This window comes from Gymnoscopelus microlampas (genome assembly GCF_963454915.1).
Source record: "Gymnoscopelus microlampas genome assembly, chromosome: 8".
NCBI classification, from domain to species: domain Eukaryota; kingdom Metazoa; phylum Chordata; class Actinopteri; order Myctophiformes; family Myctophidae; genus Gymnoscopelus; species Gymnoscopelus microlampas.
Window position 1 is genome coordinate 7,381,656 of NC_139945.1, and position 16,668 is coordinate 7,398,323.

Below are 16,668 nucleotides of genomic sequence, written 5' to 3' on the forward strand. Positions count from 1 at the left end.
CCCCTTATACAGATTATTTTTATGCAGGCAGCAGTGATTAAATTTAATAGCCACTGGCAAATAGATATTAACCAAGAAGCAAGTTCACCCCATTCACCTCAAATACCAAGTATGGGGTGAATGTTGGAAGTGACATTTACAGTTCCTTGATGTGGCTTATTTATAGATTTTAAATAGTTTTATGGCTAAACCGTCTCAATGTCAAATGGAATTAAGGGACCTTTTAAGGAAAGTCCTGCTGTTACTTTATGCAAAGCATGCAATAAACACCAATATATAAGCAGGCTGAGATGGTTGACATGGAGCATTGGGGGAGTTCAGAGTTCCAGTTGCTGGTGAGTGAGACTCCATCTCTCCATCATAGTCATATTAATGTATTAGACGTGTTAGATATTCATACTAGACATACAAATGTATTAAAGACGTTAGCTATTCATAGCCAATTAAATGTATTAGTCCTGTTAGCTATTCATAGACATATAAATGTATTAAACACGTTATATATTCATAGTCATTTCAACGTATTAGTCATGTTAGTCATTTACGTAGATGTATTGTGTTAGCTGCATGACATTTTATTCAGTTGTCTTTTAGGCCTACAAACATAAGATACACTTCAGGCAAAGAGGCTGACTGGTATATAGCCCCTGTTATGTGTTGAGGTGTCCTTGAGAATCATACATCAATTGGAGTCATTATTATTAATTAATTGTGTCCGCCAAGCCGAAGGCATGTTTTGAACCCTGTCCGTCCGTCCGTCCGTGTGTGTCAGTCTGTGAACAGCTAATCTCCGGCACTGTTGCCATGATGGCAGCGATTCTGTGTACACTCCCTGGATGCCAAAGCAGAACCTCTGGCCCAAATTTTTCACAAGGGCCTGTTATAGCACCACCAAGAGGACGATTTTGACAGTACTCCTACAGATTTTGTCCAAACATCACGCAAATCTGTACAAAGTATCTCTATAATCATTAAACTAAACGGGTCTTTCAGATTTTTCATATACCATCCTGATTGGCTGAGATTGGCTTCCAAAGTTTGTAGGAGTGCTCCATTTTGAACAAGTGTGCAATTTCCGTGCAATTTTGCACGCACAATCCCACTAGGCCGAGGAAGAAATGCAACTTGAAATTTTTCAAATCAGCCGCATGGTGGCGCTATAACAGGCCGATTCGAGTTTTTACCTATAACTGCACGATCTGTGTAAAACTTTGTATGCGTACTCCATAGTATTAATGTAATTTTATACATTAATACTATGCATTATTTAATGTATAAAATTGTGTATTAAAGTGTATCATTCAAGTCATGTTTGTGTCCTCCACACTTTTTCCACACAAGTTGCACTTGTGAAAGGTTCCACTGCTACTGGGTAGAGGGAAAAAGTGAGTGTTCATAAGTTTTCTAATAAAACTACAATAAGATACAGCTTATAAGAATAGTCTTACATATTCATACATTTATCTGCTCAGATCTCAGTCAGCAAAGGCATCAACACCATCTATTTGTCTGTCTACAGAAAGCCGCCATCATGAGTACGGACGCAGAGATGGAGCAGTATGGCAAGGCCGCCATTTACCTCCGTAAGCCAGAGAAGGAGAGAATGGAGGCTCAAGCTATGCCCTTTGATGCCAAATCTGCAGCATTTGTGACTGATGCTAAGGAGCTGTATCTCAAGTGTAAAATCATAAGTAAGGACGGTGGCAAAGTCACCGTGGAAATGCTCGACACAAAGGAGGTACGTAGGTAGAGGTGTACTAAAATCAAATAGTGACACAGTACAACTGTAATTGCAAGACATATTTTAAAGTTGTGTTTAAATTTTTTAGGAAAGAGTTGCAAAGGAGGCTGATGTCACCCCTATGAACCCTCCCAAGTATGACAAAATTGAGGACATGGCCATGATGACCCACCTCACTGAAGCCACTGTCCTGTATAACCTCAAAGACCGTTATGCAGCATGGATGATCTATGTAAGGTTTTCTACATGCTGAGAACAGTACAGTATTGCACCTGTCGATAGCAAAGAAAAAAAAACACAGAGCACAAGTTATATCATCAAGTGAAAACCATTGAATAACAAATTCAAACAAACTCGTCATGGTTCTGAAGTTAACTTGCTCATTAGTTGATGCCAATTGCAAGTTGTGACTAATGACAGCTCTAGTGATCTGTTGTCCCAGATATGTGGCATGCTCAGTGCTATGTTGTGTGATGTTAATGTTCTCTCTCTTCTCCCCTTCAGACCTACTCTGGCTTGTTTTGTGCAACTGTGAACCCCTACAAGTGGCTCCCAGTGTACGACCAGGAGGTTGTAAATGCCTACAGAGGCAAGAAGCGTATTGAGGCTCCACCCCACATCTTTTCTGTCTCTGACAACGCTTATCAGTTCATGCTGATGGGTACGTACTACTAGTCAGGACAATGTAAAACAAATATATAACTACAGTATAATGGTTTTGTGCTGGATCCGTGACTAAAAGTTTGCTTTACATTTTACAGATAAAGAGAACCAGTCTGTCCTGATCACGTAAGTTTCCCATCTAATAGGCATTAAAAAAAGAACATTGTACACAAGTTCACTAACTGCATTTCTCTGAATTAATGCATTTATAACCAGTGGAGAATCCGGTGCTGGAAAGACTGTGAACACCAAGCGTGTCATCCAGTACTTTGCAACAGCAGCTAGTTCTAGTGGAGAAAAATGTGCGGCCGATAGCGGTAAAATCAAGGTATATGTACAGGTTTTTAACTTGAACAAATAAATGTTTTTGAACATGAAGCATTTATATGCAATATAGCAATTCAATTTAAAAGAATTCTGACCATATTTTAAATTGTGCGATGTCTAAAACATTCTAGGGGTCACTGGAGGATCAGATTATTGCAGCCAATCCCTTGCTGGAGTCCTATGGTAATGCCAAGACTATTAGGAATGACAACTCCTCTCGCTTTGTAAGTATAAATAATGACATTTTATGAGAAAACCTGCAATAATTCCACAATGTAGAAGGATGAAACAAATGTTGCTATATCAAACAGGGTAAATTCATCAGAATCCATTTCGGCACAACGGGTAAACTGGCCAGTGCTGATATTGAGACATGTAAGTATGAAGTTCACAGATGATAAATTATACAGTATGCGTTCATTTGAGGATTACGTTTTGAGTTATATACAACCCATATAAATGTTATATTATTATTATTATTATTATTATTATTGTTACATTTATAATTATTATTATCATAACTATTATTATTATGAGTTGTGTACAGCCCATATAGATGATGATAATTATTATTATCACTATTATCGTTATTATTACCCTTATTATTATTATCATTATTATTATTATTATTATTATTATTATTATTACCCTTATTATTATTATGAGTTATGTACAACCCATATAGATCTGCTGGAGAAGTCTAGAGTGACCTACCAGCTTTCTGCAGAGAGAGGTTACCACATCTTTTTCCAGATGATGACCAACCACAAACCTGAGATTATTGGTAAGTGAAATTACTGATGATGCTGTGAGAACATAAATGAATGAATAAAAACACATGTTCATCCTTTTTTAATCCCTTTTAAGAAATGTGTCTGATCTCCGCCAACCCCTACGACTTCCCGTTGATCAGCATGGGTGTGATCACTGTGGCCAGCATTAATGACAAGGAGGAGCTGGACGCTACTGATGTTAGTGAACATATTTTAATCTTTCTAATACTCACTGTGAACTGCAGTCAGTTGCTCTGCTAAATATATTTTATAGAGCACAGATGTCTGACGTCACTGCCACTAGAAGGCGCTGTTCCACTGGTTCGTGGCTTTATTTTTTGTGTTGAAATCCCCATATGGGAATCTTAGATCACGTCATATAAGAACTGCGTTCCAAAAATAAACACACCACCCTGGCGATTCTGTCAGGGGGGTGGCTCTGCATCGTTTATGATATTCATTCATATTTGATACAGCCTGTTTCTGGCGAAAATGGAATTAATTCTGCCTTAAAAGTCTTAAGAACTACTACTTCCGAGTCTGAAAACACTGTCCCCACAGCAGCCGCGTTCATGGGAAATGTAGTCTTTGGGTTGTTTGACTCGTTTCTAGTGTTTATATTGTGTTACTCTTTGGGTAAATGTGTACATTTACAGTTACACCTTCAGTCGATGCTTCATATCCATATGAGTAAATTCGCCAGGGTGGTGTGTCTAATTTTTGGAACACAGTTCTTATATGAGGCGATCTAATGTTCCCTAATGAGGATATCAACACAAAAAGTAAAGCCACGAACCAGCGGAACAGCGCCCTCTACTGGCAGTGACGTCAGGACTTCGGTGCTCTATAAAGCAGTGATTCTCAAAGTTTTCAGGCCGTGTCGTGACCCCAAAATAATAATAATATAGTATAGTTTGTTGATTACTTTTGACGCAGTAATGGTCTTATTTACTTTTTTATGTTTGGTCTTAAAAGCCCTAAATTGTCACTTTAGAAATGTGCAGATACCATGTATTTACACTTATACTGTATGTTGGTGTGTTAACTGTTGAGTTGCACACAGTTCTATATTATGTATGTTAATCTAAGACTTCATTTCAATCTTTTGAATACATCTCTGCTTATTGACATCAGGAGGCTATTGACGTCCTGGGCTTCAACGGTGAGGAAAAACAGTTAATCTACAAGCTCACCGGTGCAGTGATGCATCATGGGGTCTTGAAGTTCAAACAGAAGCAGCGTGAGGAACAGGCAGAACCTGACGGCACGGAGGGTGAGCTGATCTTTATCATTATTAATATAATCATTATTATTTTTTATTTTTTATTTATCATTATCACGGAGGGGAGGTTGAGCTGCATTTTAAAGGAATGAAAATAATGCATACTTCGTTACAAGTATTGTATTTACTTATATTTTAAATTAACTAAGGATATATATTTTCCAATACATTTCCATTATTTTATTTTTTTAATAGTATACTGTTTAGACTGATGATTAGTTGGTTTACCTATGATCCTAGATTACTATCTCTATGCATTTGACATATTACCTTGTGTTTACCTTGCTTACTGTAAACCACTCTCTGGATTAAGAGCATCTGCTAAATGCCTAAATTGTAAATTGCAAATTGTATGTACATTTCAGAGGCTGACAAGATTGGCTACCTGTTGGGCATAAACTCAGCAGAGATGCTTAAGGCGTATTGCTACCCCAGAGTGAAAGTCGGAAACGAGTATGTCACTAAGGGACAAACTGTGCCACAGGTGATTAAGTTACATTATTTCCATGTTCTGATTTCATTCATACACACCTTATATTCTCAACAAAGCATACCATAATAACTCTAATGTCTTTTTGAGTTGTGTCAACATTATTGTCTACGCCAGGCCGAAGGCGTGGCAGAGATTATGTTTTGCACCATATTACACCTACAGATTTTGCCCAAACATCACGCAAATCGGTACACAGCATCTCTATAGTCATTTAACGTCTTTCAGATTTTCATATTCCATCCTGATTGGCTAAGATTGGCTTCCAAAGTTTGCAGGAGTGCTCCGTTTTCAAGAAAATGCCTCAAATAATGAACGCAGCGTGCAATTTCCATAAAAATAAATCACTCACTTTCCCACTAGGCCAAGGAAGAAATGCCACCCTTTTGACATTACCCTATTATAGCGCCACAGGGAGGCCGATTTTTGCAAAACACATTTTTTGATATTGCTCGTAGAGATTTTGTCCAAACTTCACACAGATCGGAACACATTATCTCTATAGTCATGTGATCAAGATGGATCTGTCCGATTCTTCATATTTCATCAACATTGCCGGCTCACAACAACTACCTGACCTCGCAGAGACCTGTGCTCCGGGATGCACTTTTTCTAGTTCAAATGAATCTTTTTTTAATTTAATATATGAAGGGCATACAAAAAAATCACTCCGCAGGAACATGTGCAGTACCATGCACCTCTGACGTTTTATTTTAACAGTATTGTTATACCTGTAAAAAATAAAAACACTACACATTGTGCATCCAACCCTACAACCCCTCCCGCTCACTCAGATCAGCTAACACAGGGAAGCTGTCAGAACCTTCCCTAAAACACTCCCTTCTGGCTCCCAAACTGTGGAACAAACTTCCCATTGCAGTTAGATCTGCAGACTCACTCCCAATCTTCCGCCGTAATCTGAAGACTCACCTCTTCAGACTCCACCCTAGCCCGTAGCACTTGCCGTAGCACTTGCCCTAGCCTTGAAGACCTTGCAAGCTTATGCAAAGGCCAAAATGTATTTTAGATAGCATGTTATGTAGACAGATGCCAGGTTCATTTATAGACCTGGTATCCTATAGTTTCAATGTACAGATTATACAGTTTAGACCGATGAGAGGTTCTTGGTTTACCTATGATCCTAGATTACTATTGCTTTACATTTCATATATTACCTCGTGTTGTCCTTGCTTACTGTAAATTGCTCTGGATTAAGATAGTCAGCTAAATGCTTAATTGTAAATTATAAATTGTTTAATTCACACCCCTACTAATAACGTTCCTATTTCCTTAGGTAATGAACTCAGTCGGTGCCTTAGCCAAGTCCATCTATGAGAAGGAGTTCTTGTGGATGGTCGTTAGGATCAACGAGATGCTGGACACCAAGCAGCAGAGAAACTACTATATTGGTGTGCTGGACATCGCTGGTTTTGAAATCTTTGATGTAAGCATGGGCTTGTTTTAAGTGGCATTGGATTTGTTTTAAGTGACATGGACTTGATTTAAGTGGGATACTCATTATTTTTGTCACAAAGACTTTGCAGGCTAATGTCACAAAGAGACTGCAGGCTAATGATATTTTCACTCACAGTTCAATACCCTGGAGCAGCTGTGCATCAACTTCACCAATGAGAAACTGCAACAGTTTTTCAACCACACCATGTTTGTTCTGGAGCAAGAGGAATACAAGAAGGAAGGAATCCCATGGGACCTCATTGACTTCGGCATGGACCTGGCTGTCTGCATTGAGCTCATTGAGAAGGTATACAATTATTATTATATCATATTATAATATAATAAATTATCATGGACCTGGCTGTCTGCATTGAGCTCACTAAGAAGGTATACTATTATGTTGTACTTTAATGGACATTATGTCAATATTGTTTTTGTCATTGTCTCTTTTGTCTCCTTTAAAAAGCCCTTGGGCATCTTCTCCATCCTTGAAGAGGAGTGCATGTTCCCAAAGGCTTCAGACAAAACTTTCTGCGACAAGTTGCATGGCACACATCTTGGAAAGTGTAAAGCCTTTGAGAAGCCCAAGCCTGCCAAAGGCAAGGGTGAGGCCCACTTCTCCCTGGTTCACTACGCTGGAACGGTGGACTACAGCATCACAGGCTGGCTAGAGAAGAATAAAGACCCGTTGAACGACTCTGTGGTGCAGCTGTACCAGAAGTCTTCAGTGAAGCTGCTGTCTGTGTTATATCCCCCACCTGAGCCTGAAGGTATGTTTATTAATATAATAATATAATATAATGTGTTCTATCCCCCACCTGAGCCTGAAGGTATGTTTATTAATGTAATAATCCTCCTATAATTCCCCAAACCTCTGTCACCGAAACCTGTCACCAAAACCTGTTCTGCCCGGTTGTCCTCAGTGGCTGGAGCAAAGGGAGGCAAGAAGAAGGGTGGTTCCATGCAGACTGTGTCTAGTGCTTTCAGGGTAATAATATGTATTCATTATCATCACAATTATAAACCTGTAAGAAGGAAGCATTATTATTATCAACATTATATCCATGTAAGAAATGTAAGAAAGGCAGGTCTTTTCATGTTAGAATTAAACAATTTCTGTATCACATGTTGTGAGCTTGTAGATCAGCTATCGTTGAATGGCTGAAGTTTAAAATACGGCTTAAGTGGTTAATGTATGTTTTAGAACAATCTAAATCTGCAAAGTAACGAGTATCTAAAGATTTTTAAAAAATGTAGTGTAGGAAAAAGTAAAATATTGTATGACTTTTTACTAATAATAAGCCTAATTGGCTCTTTTATGTCTCAATAGGCGAACTTGCACGTGCTGATGACCAACTTGAGGAGCACTCATCCTCACTTTGTGCGTTGCCTGATTCCCAACGAGTCCAAGACTCCAGGTAAACACAGAAAATCTATATCTATATCTATATCTATATATATTTTACAGGGAAATTGGCATTCCAGGGAAATTGAAGAAGGAGCGCTTATTTTTACCACCCACCCAGGCAATTCTGTAGAACCAACACTAGAGGGCAATGAATGCAAGCCACACGCATGTGCGTGTGCATGCGCACACATACACACACATGTGTGTCGTCGTGGACACTGGATAGTAACCATATACTGTAACCCATGAAAAGATCTATTCTCCCCCTATCGGTTCACAACTCGGACGGCGCTGATTCGACTAGCAGACCTTCAGCCGGTCGGCGTGGGCACTCGCGCCTGGAGGCGCGAGGGAGCGCCACCTCGGCCTCAAGCTCTGCTGAGTCGGCGCGCCTCCGTCATGGACAATAACTATTATAACGTGTGCGTGTGAACACGTGTTCAGCGTTCCCCTAGCGTAGCTTTCTGACTATGACTATGTGGGGGGGAACAACAAAAGCCAGGTCGGCCTCGCATCAAAGCCCCGACTCACGCCTCCTCCTCCTCCTCGCGTCGCCTCGCGCCGCCTCGTATCAAAGCCCCGCTTCAAAGCCCCGCTTCGCTCCTCCTCCTACTCGCGCCGCCTGGTATCAAAGCCCCGCCTTGCGCCTCCTCCTCCTCCTCCTCCTTTGGCCAGTGTGTGTTACTATTCTGTCCTAATAATAATATTGAAGCAACATCTTTACAGGCCTGATGGAGAACTTCCTGGTTATCCACCAGCTGAGGTGTAACGGTGTGCTGGAGGGCATCAGAATCTGTAGAAAGGGCTTCCCCAGCAGAATCCCCTATGCTGACTTCAAGCAGAGGTATTCATTCCTTTTTCCAGCAGCTTTTAGTTCCACACCTATTAATGCAAAATGACCCACTTTTACAAAACAAGTACAAAGTACTGAATGCCAGCGCAAAATGACCATGAACTTAGGCAAAACAGGTACAAAATACTGAATATCAGCGCAAAATGACCATGAACTTCTGCTAAACAGGTACAAAGTACTGAATGCCAGGGAAAAATTACCATGAACTTTTGCAAAACAGGTACAAAGTACTAAATGCCAGCGCATGTCCCGAAGGCGCGTTCATGGACAACAAGAAAGCTTCAGAGAAGCTGCTTGGGTCCATTGACGTTCCCGTTGATGAGTACAAGTTTGGACACACCAAGGTAAACACACTGTGAACCTGGTTTAACATTATCGAAAAGTTGATTTTACAGATGTTACAGTGTTTGTAACATTGTGTTCAGGTGTTCTTCAAAGCTGGTCTGCTGGGTACGCTGGAGGAGATGCGAGATGAAAAGCTGTTTGCTCTGGTCACCATGACTCAGGCTCTCGCACGAGCTTACATCATGAGGAAGGAGTTTGTTAAAATGATGGCAAGAAGGTACTTTAAAATCATCAATTAAATATTAAGTACAATTTGTAAGTAATCTTTGTCATTTCTGTTCAATAAAATGTTGTCAAATCCTAATAACCTGAAACTGTTTTCCACAGAGAAGCCGTTTTCACCATCCAGTTCAACGTGCGCTCATTCTGCAATGTGAAAAACTGGCCATGGATGACGCTGTACTTCAAGATCAAGCCTCTTCTGCAGAGCGCTGAGACTGAGAAGGAACTGGCCAACATGAAGGAGAACTACGAAAAGATGACGACTGACCTGGCTGCTGCCCTGGCCAAGAAGAAGGAACTAGAGGAGAAGCTGGTGGCTCTGATACAGGAGAAAAATAACCTCCTGCTGTCATCAGCATCAGTAAGTAGGCTACACTGGGCATGGTACAATTCCCTCCATCAGATCACAAAGCTGTGCTTTCTCACACTATGCTCCCTAAGAGTCTGTACCCCCCAACAAGCAAATGCTGACATGCTTTTGTGTTTTTTTCTTTTTCATTGACCACAAGGGAGATGAAGCATTGAATGATGCAGAGGAGAGATGTGAGGGTCTTATTAAAAGTAAGATCCAGTTGGAGGCAAAGCTCAAAGAGACGACTGAGAGACTGGAGGACGAGGAGGAGATCAATGCTGAACTGACCGCCAAGAAGAGGAAGCTGGAGGATGAATGCTCTGAGCTCAAGAAGGACATTGATGACCTGGAGCTCACCTTGGCCAAAGTGGAGAAGGAGAAACACGCCACTGAAAACAAGGTATAGATTATACACTCTCTGGGGTTTTATCAAGTTAGTAGTCGTTGATGTTGGATAGAAAACTCCTATCTCCATATTTAAACGTTGTGTTTTTTCGTAAATTAACGCCCTACTTGATCATACTACAGCGTCACACACACAGAAAAAAAAAGTAGCAAATCTACAAGCTTGACGATCTGACCGTGAGGTTTCCACCCGACAGAGACCAAGTGCAATAATGATCTATTCCATGACAAAAAAAATCTGTTCTGCTTAACCAGGTAAAGAACCTGACCGAGGAGATGGCGTCTCAGGATGAGGGACTTGCTAAGCTGACCAAGGAGAAGAAGGCCCTCCAAGAGGCACATCAGCAGACCCTGGATGACCTGCAGGCAGAGGAAGACAAAGTCAACACTCTGACCAAGGCCAAGACCAAGCTGGAGCAGCAAGTTGACGATGTGAGTTTTACCAAAGTGAATCGGATGTTTTGAACACATTGTGTTTATTGTTTCACTGAATTATTATTATTTTTTTTTTATTATTGTGCAGCTGGAGGGTTCCCTGGAGCAAGAGAAGAAGCTCCGCATGGACCTTGAGAGAACCAAGAGAAAGCTGGAGGGTGATCTGAAACTGGCCCAGGAATCCATCATGGACCTGGAGAATGACAAGCAACAGTCTGACGAGAAGATAAAGAAGTAATGTGGACAAACAATATGGATAATTAATAATATAAATAGTAATAATTCATATTTATAATAATAACAATATGAAATGTCATGGAGAGAAAGCACCTGCAGAATAACACTAAAATATGATGTGCTGTATTCCACAGGAAGGACTTTGAAGTAAGCCAACTTCTGAGTAAGATTGAGGATGAACAATCTTTGGGGGCTCAGCTGCAGAAGAAGATTAAAGAACTCCAGGTATTTTTATTTTCTGTAAAATCATTAATAATAAGTAAGAGTGAATTATTACTTTCAGATGTTAATCTAACAACATTCATTTGAAAGGCGCGTATTGAAGAACTGGAGGAGGAGATCGAGGCAGAGCGTGCTGCTCGTGCCAAGGTTGAGAAGCAGAGAGCTGATCTCTCCAGGGAACTTGAGGAGATCAGTGAGAGGCTTGAGGAGGCTGGTGGAGCCACCGCTGCTCAGATAGAGATGAATAAGAAGCGCGAGGCTGAGTTCCAGAAGCTGCGTCGTGACCTTGAAGAGTCCACCCTGCAGCATGAAGCCACTGCCTCTGCTCTCCGTAAGAAACAGGCTGACAGCGTGGCTGAACTGGGTGAACAGATCGACAACCTCCAGCGTGTTAAGCAGAAACTGGAGAAGGAGAAGAGCGAATACAAGATGGAGATCGATGACCTCTCCAGCAACATGGAAGCTGTTGCTAAGGCAAAGGTATGATGGAATGCCTGTGGATAATATAATTCTTGAGATAATACTTGCATTGGAAACAAGACCGCAAGGACTTTCATGAACGACCTGTTAAAAGGAATTATCCTTATGAATGAACCAATCAGGAAAAAAACAGGGTAATACATGTAGGTTTGTTCAATGATTGAATATGTCCAATGTTAATTTCCAGGGAAATCTTGAGAAGATGTGCCGCACCCTTGAAGACCAACTTGGTGAAATCAAGGCCAAGAGTGATGAGAACGTTCGCCAGATCAATGATGTTGGAGCTCAGAGAGCAAGACTGTTGACAGAGAACGGTAAATGTTAATCTTAAAGTCTACTTTGTGTACATGGTTTGTCGATGGTACTTGAGCAGATTTACCCTAATTAGAGATAATGCTTTGACTAGCAGTTATCTCTGGACTTTGTTGTTTGAAATGTTTGAAAATAATATTAAAATTGCTAACTAGGTGAGTTTGGTCGTCAACTGGAGGAGAAAGAAGCTCTGGTCTCACAGCTCACCAGAGGCAAGCAGGCCTTCACCCAACAGATTGAGGAGTTGAAGAGAGTTGTTGAAGAGGAGGTGAAGGTGAGGAACAGTTTTCTTTTTTCTTTTTCTTTTTTACAAATAGGCCTAGTTTCATTCAGATGACATTATTTTGGCCATTTCCTTTTGACAGGCAAAGAATGCCCTTGCTCATGCTGTGCAATCAGCTCGCCATGACTGTGACCTTCTGAGGGAGCAGTTTGAGGAGGAACAGGAAGCCAAGGCGGAACTGCAGCGTGGAATGTCCAAGGCCAACGCTGAGGTTTGTCAGTGGAGGAGCAAGTATGAGACTGATGCTGTCCAACGCACTGAGGAGCTGGAGGAAGCTAAGTAAGTGATCAGAGTTTTACACTATCAGTCACCACTATTTATAAGTGATCAGTGTTTTACGCTATCAAGTACCACTCACTATACAAAGTAAGTGATCAATGTTTTACACTATCAGGTACCACTCTCTATACAAAATATTGCCCGCATTAATTTGATTCCATTCAAAACTGATTAACAGGAAGAAGCTAGCCCAACGTCTTCAGGAAGCTGAGGAGCAAATCGAAGCTGTGAATTCCAAGTGTGCCTCTCTGGAGAAGACCAAACAGAGACTCCAGGGTGAAGTGGAAGACCTCATGATTGATGTAGAGAGGGCCAATGGTTTGGCTGCCAACCTTGACAAGAAACAGAGGAACTTTGATAAGGTGCTTTGACATTCATTAGTTTTTAAAACATAATAATTCCTCCATAAAGTGGGGTAAATGACACATTTCATTACAAATGCTGTGCAGGTCTTGGCAGAATGGAAGCAGAAGTTTGAAGAGGGCCAGGCAGAACTGGAAGGAGCTCAGAAAGAGGCTCGTTCTCTCAGCACTGAGATGTTTAAGTTGAAGAACTCCTACGAGGAGTCTCTGGACCATCTGGAGACCATGAAGCGTGAGAACAAGAACCTGCAACGTGAGTCTTTCCCTACATAATTCTTTTAACAGTTTTTATTTTTGCTTCAATATGTTTTGCATATTTCTTTTGAGCCAAAAGCTGGTGTTGTTAACGGGTCAAAATGTCATCATTTTACTTGCTCAATTTTGGATTAGGGCTACACCAACTTCATTCAAATGTAAATACAAAATACTTGATTACTGAAAAGTTCCTCATTCATTTTCAATCCACTGCAGAGGAGATCTCAGACCTGACTGAACAGATTGGTGAGACTGGAAAGAACATCCATGAGCTGGAGAAGTCCAAGAAACAGGTGGAGACAGAGAAGTCAGAGATCCAGACAGCCCTGGAGGAAGCCGAGGTAAAACTTTTAGCTTCTAGATGAAGAATGCAATTGTCTATACTCTATAGTGTAGCGACCCCACAGAAGTGGCCTGGACATCTCACTCCTCTGAGCGAGCTAGGTCTGTTGGTGTTGCCTGTTGCGTGCCAAACTGGTCAGTTAGCGATCCGGGTTCAATCCCAGCTCAGGTCGTTGCATTATTCGCTACATTGGTGTCAGTGGTGGGATGAGGTACGTGGAACGTTAAGCGCTTAGACTTGAATTGGGGTAGTGTTGCGACCACACAGAAGTGGCCCGGCTGAACTTGCTCCTCTGAGCGAGCTAGCTCTCTTAGCGTTGCCTGTTCAGGGTTGGGTCCCAGCTCAGGGCATGCTCTGGTCACTATAATATTTTAGATTCTTTCAATAAGTTTTATATTCAAACAGTGTAGCGGTATATGATGTTACATTTTGATCCTGTGTTACATTTTAGGGTACTCTGGAGCACGAGGAATCCAAGATTCTTCGTGTCCAGCTGGAGCTCAACCAGATCAAGGGTGAGGTCGACAGGAAGCTGGCAGAGAAGGATGAGGAGATGGAGCAGATCAAGAGGAACAGCCAGAGAGTGATTGACTCCATGCAAGGCACTCTGGACTCTGAGGTCAGGAGCAGAAATGATGCCCTGAGGATCAAGAAGAAGATGGAGGGAGACCTGAACGAGATGGAGGTTCAGCTGAGCCACGCCAACCGCCAGGCTGCTGAGGCCCAGAAGCAGCTGAGGAACGTCCAGGGACAACTTAAGGTGCAACACTTTGTAGTTAGTAGACACAGACACATAATCAAACAGTGGAGCTGCTCTGATTTTTTTTGTCACATTCTAATGTTTCTCTTCAATACTTCAAATGTGATTTATTTTAGGATGCCCAACTGCACCTTGATGATGCTCTCAGAGCCCAAGAAGATCTGAAGGAGCAAGCTGCCATGGTGGAGCGTAGGAATGGCCTCATGGTTGCTGAGATTGAGGAGCTGAGAGTGGCTCTGGAACAGACAGAGAGAGGCCGCAAAGTGGCTGAGCAAGAACTGGTAGATGCTAGTGAGCGCGCTGGACTGTTGCACTCTCAGGTAAGTCAACGAGAAACTTTCAACATCAAATATTTGACATTCAAGTCATGCATACTTAAACGGAATCTTTATTTTAGAACACAAGCCTTTTGAACAGCAAGAAGAAGCTAGAGACTGACCTGACCCAAGTCCAAGGTGAAGTCGACGACAGCGTTCAAGAAGCAAGGAATGCTGAGGAGAAGGCCAAGAAAGCCATCACTGATGTAAGTTACGATGTTGTGACGTTCTTGGACAAGTCTGTTGTGTGATGCAGTGGGATGGATACCAAGAAAAACTTTCCTTGCTGGACATTAAAACATATTTCATCTTATACAAAAATGCCTTTCCAGGCTGCTATGATGGCCGAGGAGCTTAAGAAGGAACAGGACACTAGCTCTCATCTTGAGAGGATGAAGAAGAACCTGGAGGTCACAGTCAAGGACCTGCAGCATCGTCTAGATGAGGCTGAGAACCTGGCTATGAAGGGAGGCAAGAAGCAGCTCCAGAAACTGGAGTCTAGGGTAAGATGTAGTTTACTTCAACACAGGTTATAGTCATAGACAATGAAATGAGAAGAAATAACCTCATAATGTATACAATTCAACTGTGAAGGTGCGTGAGCTGGAGGCAGAGGTTGAAGGTGCACAGAGAGGTGGAGCAGATGCTATTAAAGGTGTCCGCAAGTACGAGAGGAGAGTGAAGGAGCTGACATACCAGGTACTGTATATCATGTTCACTTAAATAACCATCATGCCTCTGACAAAATTAATAGATTGCATGAACATAAAACTAATATTATGGATTCACTCTGACTTTAGACTGAAGAGGACAAGAAGAATCTTGGCAGGCTTCAGGATCTGGTAGACAAACTGCAGATGAAGGTGAAGGGCTACAAGAGGCAGGCTGAAGAAGCGGTAAGACAAATATACATATTGAAGAATTTTCACTTGTGGCTGCCATGGGCATAGTACCATTGTCATACTGTAACTAAGGAATACTAAGAATCAGTTATGTAAAACTGACCAACAGCAGAGCATGTTTCAGTGTCCATCTCGCTGCTTTCCATGAGCGGCACATGACATCTCTAGACTGCTGTGCTTCTGTGTATGGCATCAGCACCACTGGGAAGCTGTGGTACCTCTGACCTGTTACTGTAACACGGGTGCTGAAAAGAAAGCTGTTCCACCACAATGCACACGTGCTGCAGTTTGTTTCAGGCAAAATGGTAAAAGAATCCAAAATGGACTACAGAAAGCGATATATTTTGTTTCCTCTAAGCTGGGATTTTTCGCTTAGGGTGCCGAACAAGGACAAGAACACAGCCATGACTGTGCTGTTCCAATGAGAACCTGTCAAGGCTCATTCATTGTGGTCCCAAGGCCCTCATGAACATGTCACATGGGATACTGCATTAGCCACAACCACACTTTACAATTTCCTGAAATGTTCTTGTTTGGACTATAATTGCAAGATGCTCTTTTCAAATATTGAGGCTTTGAACCATCTCTATCATATTGTAGGAGGAAGCAGCCAACACTCACCTGTCCAAGTGCAGAAAGGTTCAGCATGAGCTGGAGGAGGCTGAAGAGCGTGCTGACATCGCTGAATCCCAGGTCAACAAGATGAGAGCTAAAAGTCGTGACTCCAAGGTAATACCTGTTCAATATGAAGGTTCATTATGTTGACTATCTTTAACTAAGATTTAACTAAAGATTCATGTTGAATATTTAAAATTATTTTTCTATTTTTACAGGGAAAAGAAGCTGCTGAATAAGTTCTCCAATTCAAGTCACTGTAAAAAGTCATAAAATATGACCCAACCGCATGAAAAGTATTGTATTCAATAAAGGCAACAAAATAATTTAGTTGTTTCTTGTATTCATGACTTTGTCAATCACTTTTTATTGTCAGGTTTGAGTATTCTGGTTCCAACTCACATGTCCACTATATACTATTTTGTAAACCCATTGCAAAGATAAATAAATGTGTAATTCATCTAATACGTTTTCAATGAAAATCACAGGATGCTTTTCTAGTGCCAAGACCTCGTCAGCATGCTCATAATAATAATAATTAAAGCTGCAG

General features: G+C 41.4%; 1 protein-coding gene across 1 annotated transcript; it reads left to right on the plus strand.

Annotated features, from left to right (window-relative positions):
- Positions 1-1,531: 1,531 nt before the first annotated feature.
- On the plus strand, positions 1,532-16,435 carry LOC311049910 (myosin heavy chain, fast skeletal muscle-like; the record flags this gene model as incomplete). Its single annotated transcript, XM_084063835.1, has 39 exons — positions 1,532-1,738; positions 1,830-1,973; positions 2,246-2,402; positions 2,503-2,530; positions 2,621-2,732; positions 2,863-2,955; positions 3,043-3,106; positions 3,417-3,515; positions 3,599-3,702; positions 4,639-4,777; positions 5,152-5,270; positions 6,571-6,720; positions 6,868-7,038; positions 7,198-7,501; positions 7,655-7,719; positions 8,062-8,149; positions 8,866-8,983; positions 9,213-9,336; positions 9,418-9,554; positions 9,665-9,920; positions 10,069-10,311; positions 10,572-10,748; positions 10,840-10,985; positions 11,123-11,213; positions 11,301-11,690; positions 11,878-12,004; positions 12,158-12,276; positions 12,368-12,564; positions 12,743-12,926; positions 13,014-13,179; positions 13,398-13,522; positions 13,976-14,284; positions 14,401-14,604; positions 14,682-14,807; positions 14,934-15,104; positions 15,196-15,300; positions 15,402-15,497; positions 16,104-16,232; positions 16,337-16,435. 39 exons carry the CDS (start codon positions 1,532-1,534, stop codon positions 16,355-16,357), a joined length of 5,805 nt encoding a protein of 1,934 aa, XP_083919961.1. The 3' UTR covers positions 16,358-16,435.
- Positions 16,436-16,668: the final 233 nt, after the last annotated feature.